Genomic DNA, 7,932 nt, shown 5'->3' with positions numbered 1-7,932 from the left:
CATTCGCAAATCTAAAACACATTTGCAAATTCAAAAACACATTCGCAAATTCAAAAAGCAGAATTGAAGGCATTGGTTGTTTACCCCGAAAATTTCGGTACTTTTCGTTATTTTGTAAATGGTACAGATTCCTCCCACTGGAAAATTTCCTGAAAAAGTAGAATTGCTTGTGAGGTAGTCCACTTTCGCCGGAATACTAGAAATTCCGGAAAATCGTGTAACATTTGCAGTTTTCTATAGAATATTTGACCAAGGCCCCCATCGGCCACTATTCCCAGGACCCCAAAAGTAGAATTTCTGGGTATACATTGAAGTCACCCCGGGAATTCTGGAATATAGAAAACTTTTTCTTACCATTATGGCATTCCTAAAAAACTGGAATCTTATCCCGGAATTTCCGATTAAATGGTAAACAAATTTGAATTTCCCTCCTCCATTCTTTGATTTTCATTTCTTTGCGCTTTGTCTTACAATCTAAAATCAAGAAAATGTCATATTCTTGCCTATTACAGTGAGGACACAGAAAGCAGACACAGAAAGCGGGCCATCATGCTGAACAACTTTGATCAGTCATCAGATTCGCCTTGAAAACACCGTAAACATTTTGAAAAAAAAATGTTTGTTAGTTGTTTGTTAGTAGTGAATTATTTCTAGTTGTACTACTTCACCCCAAGCTCTTCCCTGCTAAATTCAAAACTCTCATTGATGTCTTTTAGACACTGGGCTAGACCAGATTTCAAGTATTATCATGTGACCAAATTTAAGTAATTTGGTTGGCTGGCGTCCGGCTAGCTAATAAGTAGACAGTGTTGTAATGCGAGGATTTTCAATGCGAGCTAAAAAATGAAATTAAAATGGTGCTTTTGTATGTATCTTTTTAGGGGGAGGGGAGGGGGCACTTATTCCAAAATTCGAGGTCGAAAAGGGGGGGGGGGCTTATTGGAGAGGAACTCTTATTTAAAGAAGGACGCTTGTTTAATTCATTACAGTATTTGATAGGTAACATTCTATACAGCATTGTAAAAAGAAAAACAAAGCTATTTTGCATACCCCAGGCCCCCCCCGCACAAATGCAATCATTCAGCGAAAGTACCCTTTACGGCACCATATGTAAAACATATAAAGAATGCATGTTCTATAAATACTGCAATTATTATTAAAAAGGTGCCCTCCCAATCCTCCTAGGGAATACCTAGAACAAATATGTTTTTTGTTCTAGGTAAAAAAAGTATTTACTAACATTACTAAGGATATCATTAACTAAACTATACTTAATAGACAACTGATACAGAAAAATAAACTTATGCTTTGATTAACAGGGAAGGCTTTCAGGGGTGAAGGGATGTCATATTAATTTTAAAATGAGGATCAATTAAAGTTCCTCACAAAAAAAAAACTGGGTGCTATTTTATTCTCTTTAAAATTAAACACAATAAACAAATACATATCAAATTCCTATACATTAATAAACATATCAGCAAATCACACTACCATAGTGGATTTGAGATAAAAGTACTCATTCCCTGCCTGTACTGTCCCAATTCCTTTTACTTCTTTAAATTACTTTACTTAACTTGCAAAGATAGTGTTTTATCATTTTCTTTCTCTAGTACATTATTTTATTATACAGTTAAGAACCGCATATAAGAACCTAGAATGAAGCTGTTAACCCACAATTATCAAATTAGAATCCTTTTTATAAGCATCTATTTAGCCTATAATTTGAAATAGGTTGGAATAGGAAAATTGATTTCTAAATAGTTTTAAATATGATCTTAAGGGATCATATAGAAGACCTGTTTTTTTTTTTTTATGATTAACTTACTACCTCAATTACTTTACCATGAGTCATTGTAATAGCAAGAGACTATTTATGAACCTAAATAGTCTAAATGTCACTAACCACACATTATACAATAACCTGTCAGGCTATCTTGGAAAAAAACTAGGTTTTTTACTTTTATAACTCTGGTTCATTTTTTTAGAACAATTTTTCCATTAAAATATTATCTAACTTTTTGTTACTTTATAATTATGTGTTTATTTTTGGTGACCTACATTAAATACCAATGCCTTATAGGTACATCCTGCCCTGGGTCATGCCTCTTAGCCAGCAGCTTGTGTCTCAGCTTGATTTCAGAATCTCTGGCTGAGATTAACCTAAAGAAGTTTGGAAAAAAACCTTAAAGAAAAAAACTGGTAATTTCCTTACGATACAAATATTATACCACAAAAACCTAATTCATAAAACCTATGAATAATAAAATAATAAAATTTCCTAAAATGATACCCATTACAGAAAATGAACATATGAACTTTGCTGTCTCATAAAGCTCTATGATCTGATGAGCCAGAGGTTGAAAAGAGCTTTTATAAGAGAAGCTGCAGAGGGAAAAAACATTGCTTTTCACTAAATTGCTCCTCTACAAAAAAGCTGTCTTGGCTTTCTATGAAACCTGAATTTTTCTTTTGGATCACATTATAGTGTGACATGAGAAAAAAAGGTTTTTTAAGGTTTGTAAGAAAACATTGAGGTACCCAGGGTTATTAAAAATATTGTAGGTGGTATAAAAACAAGGCATATTTTTTAGGTAATAACAGATCCTCAAGGTCCTAAATATGTATGTGCACCTTTTTTTTTTTAAATCAAAACAGAATTCCAGAATAGTCGATCTAAATTTCAAGTGTTTCTCAAATATATTTTGTTTTTCACAAATTACTAATACTTAGGGTTTTAGGAAACCAGTTCTCTATTTCTTTTCCCAAAGAAAGCTGGGGTTTACCCAAGTAATTCATCTAAGCCTTGCTCATCATTGTGAGAATTTGACCAATCATTTATTGAAATGAATTAAAACTTCAGCCCATTTGAATCCGCTTATTTTCTCATTAAATACTATTTTCAAGCTGCCTTTCTTCTGTGAACATACGAACTTTGCAGCACAAAGCGAGGCGGTAAAAAACACACAACAGCGTAAGATCGAGTGGGGTCTGGGAGTTGCACGATTGACTGGATGGATGGATGGATTGTGACACCACAGGATACCCGTGCGATGACCACAAAACCAAGTCGCATAGCTATACCATATTTCTATACCTATGGAGCTCCGCGCGCGGCCTGCGGCCGCGCTGGCTCCTCTAAAAACGATGCTGTTGGTAATTGTGTTGCATTGTGTAGCCCTGTGCGACACGAAAACGAGGCTGAACCAAACTGTACCTCATATCCTTAATTAAGGCCAGGGGCTCATAAGTAGGGGCAATCAACTTCCCCACATTCTGGTATTATAAAAGTGTCACGGCCTTTCTTTGGATCAGGCTATTTTTAGACGCGCGGATGAGCCAATCAGATTCGACATTTGTGTTGACGTTTTGGCTGAGCTCAACTGCACGCGCAGTCTCAGACAAGCTCTGTTCTCTTGTCGGTACTTTGACTTTTGTTTCTCATTTCTTTTATATGAATCTTTCAACTCTAGCTTGCAATTCTTTTGGTAAACAAACAAAACCGACGGATGATAGATAAAATATATTCTTCCTAACTGCAATTTGCGCGTGCAGCCTCACGTCACTCGCGCGCGTGACCAACGTCAAAGTAACTGATTGGCCCGTTCGTGCGTCTTAAAATAGCCTGATCCTTGGAAACGCCGTGACAATTATTTTATACAGATGATGTATTATGAGCCCCTGTAGCTTAACTAGACGAAATGTCGAGCGCGACATGTATCGTGCGACATGTCTCCTGAATGTTCAGTAGTTTAGCCATCGCCACAAACATGTAGTGCGTGGCAAATTTTGTAGAGCGCGACACTATCCGACTATCCACTATCTTACTATCCGAGAAACATTTTTTTGTCGGTGCTACAAGGTTTTTTCGCACGCTAATGTCTCTCTGGGTGGCTAAACTTAGGAGACATGCAGGCGACATTATTGCGCGATATGTCGCCTAGTTTAGCTTGGCCTTAGATAAACTTTTTAGCAAAACAACACAAAGCTGTTATATGCGAACATGCCAAAAGCAGATTTTTCCGTAAAAGCGAAATGCCTATCTACTGGGATTCAAACTTATATAGTTTACAAAATTCATAAGAGCCGAGCGCAGACAGGATGACATTGTACTTGTTAAATGCAAACGTTTGTATCTGGTCTGCCTAGCAATTTTTACAATGTCCAAGATGGCCGCAAAAAAAAGTCCCTATTTCGGGTAGCGCTGCGCCCCTTGTGGGCCTGCATCCTACCTCAGAAATTGTCTAGCCCTAGAGGGGCATCTTGGGAAACTCACCGAAAAGGTCGCCGGGTAATCACAATGGCGGCCCGGTTTTGATGCAAAAGCTAGAGACCGGCTGCCGGTATGCTGTTAAAATATGCCCTTAGCCATGCATCCCTGTACCTATAACACCTTCCCATAGCCAAGTAACCTTTGTGGACTCCTTTGTGGAGCCAAAATGCTCCGTTACAATTGCTAGCGAGTGGTTTTCGGCTATTTGAAGACGGGGCAATGGGCTCTGTACGAGTCCCAAGTACGGCTCGGAATGAGGGAGACTACGAGGATAAAGATTGGCCGGATTTCGCTTGCGGAGCTGGTGCGTCCGTCATCAATATAATATGCACATTCCCAGCTTACAAAGTGATGTTCAGGCAGCAAATAGAGGCGTTAAAGCTGAACAAAGCAGTCAAACAGTTGCTTCGAGAAGGCATCCCTAATATTTACCGAGGGGTCATCCCCCCTCTGCTGCAGAGAGGCACGTCTTTGTCCATAATGTTCGGTGCTTATCATAAATTCCAGAGAATTCTATCTCGGTCTTTTCCTAGTACTGGTACCGGAGTGGTGAATGCATCTGCGGCGATGTTAGCTGGAACTGCTGAGGCCATGTTGACTCCCTTCGAAAGAGTACAAATCTTACTATCACATCGCGACTACAATGAGAAGTTCTCCAACACCGCTCATGCTTTCAAAGTTATACGTACACAGTATTGTTTTAAGGAATATTACCGTGGTTTGACTCCCATACTAATGCGTAATGGACCATCAAATGTGTTATTTTTTGGTCTACGTGGACGTATTAAAGAGGTTCTACCAGAAGCCAAGACACAAGTAGGAAATACAGTTAATGATTTTTTGAGTGGCGCAGTGCTGGGAGCTTGCCTGAGTACCTTGTTCTACCCGGTGAATGTCGCTAAGAATCATATGCAGAAACAACTGGGAGGGGAGTTTACCGGATTCTTCAGGACGTTGCAAATAGTGTATACTGTTAGAGGCCGGAGGGTGCGAAATATGTATTATGGACTACCATTGAATTTTTCTAGAGCTCTTGTCTCATGGGGAATCATCAATTGCTCTTATGAGCTACTCAAGAAGCTTATTATAGTAGTTAGAACCTAGGTATTCTATTATGGGGTACATGCCAATGACTTTATAGGAAATTTTTGATTGAAGAATTTTATACTTGGAAACAGATTGTGTGTACCTTTCAAACGCTGCTAAATGATGCTAATGCTTAATCAAGTTTCCATCCATTTTGCATTTGGTAGCTCCAAATAAATTGTGCTCAGATACAAAGCACTCTAATTGGTTATCTTTTAGTGAATAACGTCAACTTTGTGAAGTAACAGTTCACACACACACATTCTGGCCATAACAGAACAAATACATTGATTCATGTTCCTACAGTACACTAAACTCTGTAGCCAGTAAACCAGGAATTCAATAGCAACAAGGCAACCATTAAGACAATTAATTATTTCTTCCAAAGGTGAACACATATTACACTTGATGAGAAACCTTAATAATGAGTTAGCCTCTACAAGAGGTTATTTGACTTCAATAGAGGTTCTACCTTATAGTGTGTCTGCCTAGGACAAAGTGCTTGGTCTTGTTTCATGTCTATGAATCCTGGTTGTCAGAATGAGTGGATATTTTGGGAAATTCTCACAGAACCAAAAATGTTTAATTGTCTCAATAAGGGCTGCTTGAATGAAAAACTGAATCTCGAGTATTTGATGTATTACTAGGGGGGGGGGGGGGGGATTTTAAATATCAGACAAAAGGGAACAAATTATTGTTTGAATTAGTCTCTATCAGCTGCCATTTTGTCCTTATAGTAAAGTAACAAGTGTGAGAAAGTTTCCATTTCAAGTAGCTGATTTGTGGAAGCTGTTGCACATTTGGTAAATGATGAAGTAAAAAAACTTTGTATTTGGATGGTTATTTTGAAGCTTCATCACATAATTAGGTGTGGCTGATAAGGGCTTTTTAATTGTTTCACTGGATTTTAAAAGTTTTGAGCTGCTAAAAGTTTCATGAATTGAGACGATCTATTAGCACATTAGTGTTGGCAAATGGTAAATCTACCAAAGTATTTTAAAAGGAGCCCCAGGCATCTGGATATACTTTGCATAGTAGATTCATAGTGTTTTAATGATCAGCAAAAGGCTCAGCCTGCTAGCTCAATATATTTAGCTAGAGGTTCTCTAGCTGTGCTTGACAAACTGAATCGATTTAGACTTTGAACTCTTCACGTGCCCAAACAATTAGATTTGACATGGCAGGAGTGTGACTTGAATCAGGCCTCAATCTCCTAGCTTGTTATATTGGGCTAGAGGGCAGAAGTGTGACTTGAATCAGTCCTCAATCTGCTAGCTTGTTTTACTGGGCTAGAGGGCCTGTGAATAAGGGGAGTGACCCATCCATAATTTAAATCAATTCTATAAAAAGAAAGAGTAAGCAAGCTTAGATGAAGAAAATATATTTGATCCTTTCCCAAAAAAATTGCCTGATTTTTGCCATTTTTAGAAACCATTTGCCAGCACTAAAGAAGGGAATTTTTTTACAAAAAGATATGAGTGTTCCTTCCATCACCCATTGTATTCATAATTATGCTTAACAGTATCGATGTGTTATATGTATGCAGTCAATAACAATCAACATTGGGCCAAACTTGATTATTATTGATTGGTATAGGCTTATTTTTTGTTATTGAACTTCCCTAATTCAATTATGCTATAAGTTGATTATTTATTGAATATTGTTATCTAAACTATTTACAATTTCTAGTTTTATTATTCACATATTAGATTGTTATCATTTCAATTTGGCATTGATGATGCCTGATTAAAAACAAGAGTATTTCAACAGTATTAAATGTTTTACATTTTTGTCGCACTCTTTATGCTCCCCCTCTCTTCAGAAAATTCAGGATCCACCCAAGGGCAGTTGCTTGTATTTCTTCCTTATAGAAAACAGCTTTCAGTAGATTGCAAGATAGATTTATGGAAATTTTCTTTGTTTGGCTTTGACTGAGCGAGAAAAATGGTTTTCTAATCACCAACCAATGCTCTCACAAATGCTGTCTTTTTTGAAATCAAATTGATTCCAAGAGTTTACCTATCCCGGGTCTACTTGCTTTGTTTGGCTTTAGGATAAAAACTGTTGTGAAAAGTATGCCGACTGGGCCTCTTCTCAATTGCATACCAGTCAACCTCTCAAGGCTTGATAATTTTTTGAGGGGAGGGGTAGAGTATATTCATTTTTTGGGGGGAGGGGTGAGTTTAACCTTGCAGGTGATTGCCATATAGAAAGCTCTTACTAACAAATCCACTGATCTCACGAGGGTGTTAGATAAATTGCGCTACGCAAGGGAATTATTGATTCAAATATTTCAATAATAGGCAAAATGACAATTTTCCATAGAATATTAAAAATAAAAATAGTTAAAGCGGGAGATTTGGTGCTCAACGCGGGAGAAGGGGTCCAAAATCTTGAGACTCCCGCCTAATGCGGGAGAGTTGAGAGTTGCGGGAGGTATGCAATTGTCCTGTAGATATCCAATAATATGATAGATCATAGATTCCAAAATCTTGGCAAGTATCAGGCCCATACCCAGGATTGGCTGAGTGCGGGTGTGCAGTCATACAGGGGGGGGGGGGGGGGTGAATAGGGGT

General features: G+C 37.9%; 1 protein-coding gene across 1 annotated transcript; it reads left to right on the top strand.

The window, feature by feature from the left end:
• Nucleotides 1-4,271: 4,271 nt before the first annotated feature.
• Nucleotides 4,272-7,128, top strand: LOC5505804 (mitochondrial nicotinamide adenine dinucleotide transporter SLC25A51). Its single transcript, XM_001626507.3, has one exon. It carries the CDS (start codon nucleotides 4,490-4,492, stop codon nucleotides 5,372-5,374), a length of 885 nt encoding a protein of 294 aa, XP_001626557.2. The 5' UTR covers nucleotides 4,272-4,489; the 3' UTR covers nucleotides 5,375-7,128.
• Nucleotides 7,129-7,932: the final 804 nt, after the last annotated feature.

This window comes from Nematostella vectensis, chromosome 11 (genome assembly GCF_932526225.1).
Source record: "Nematostella vectensis chromosome 11, jaNemVect1.1, whole genome shotgun sequence".
NCBI lineage: Eukaryota > Metazoa > Cnidaria > Anthozoa > Actiniaria > Edwardsiidae > Nematostella > Nematostella vectensis.
Note: the sequence above shows the minus strand (reverse complement) of the source record. Positions and strands in the feature narration are given on the sequence as shown.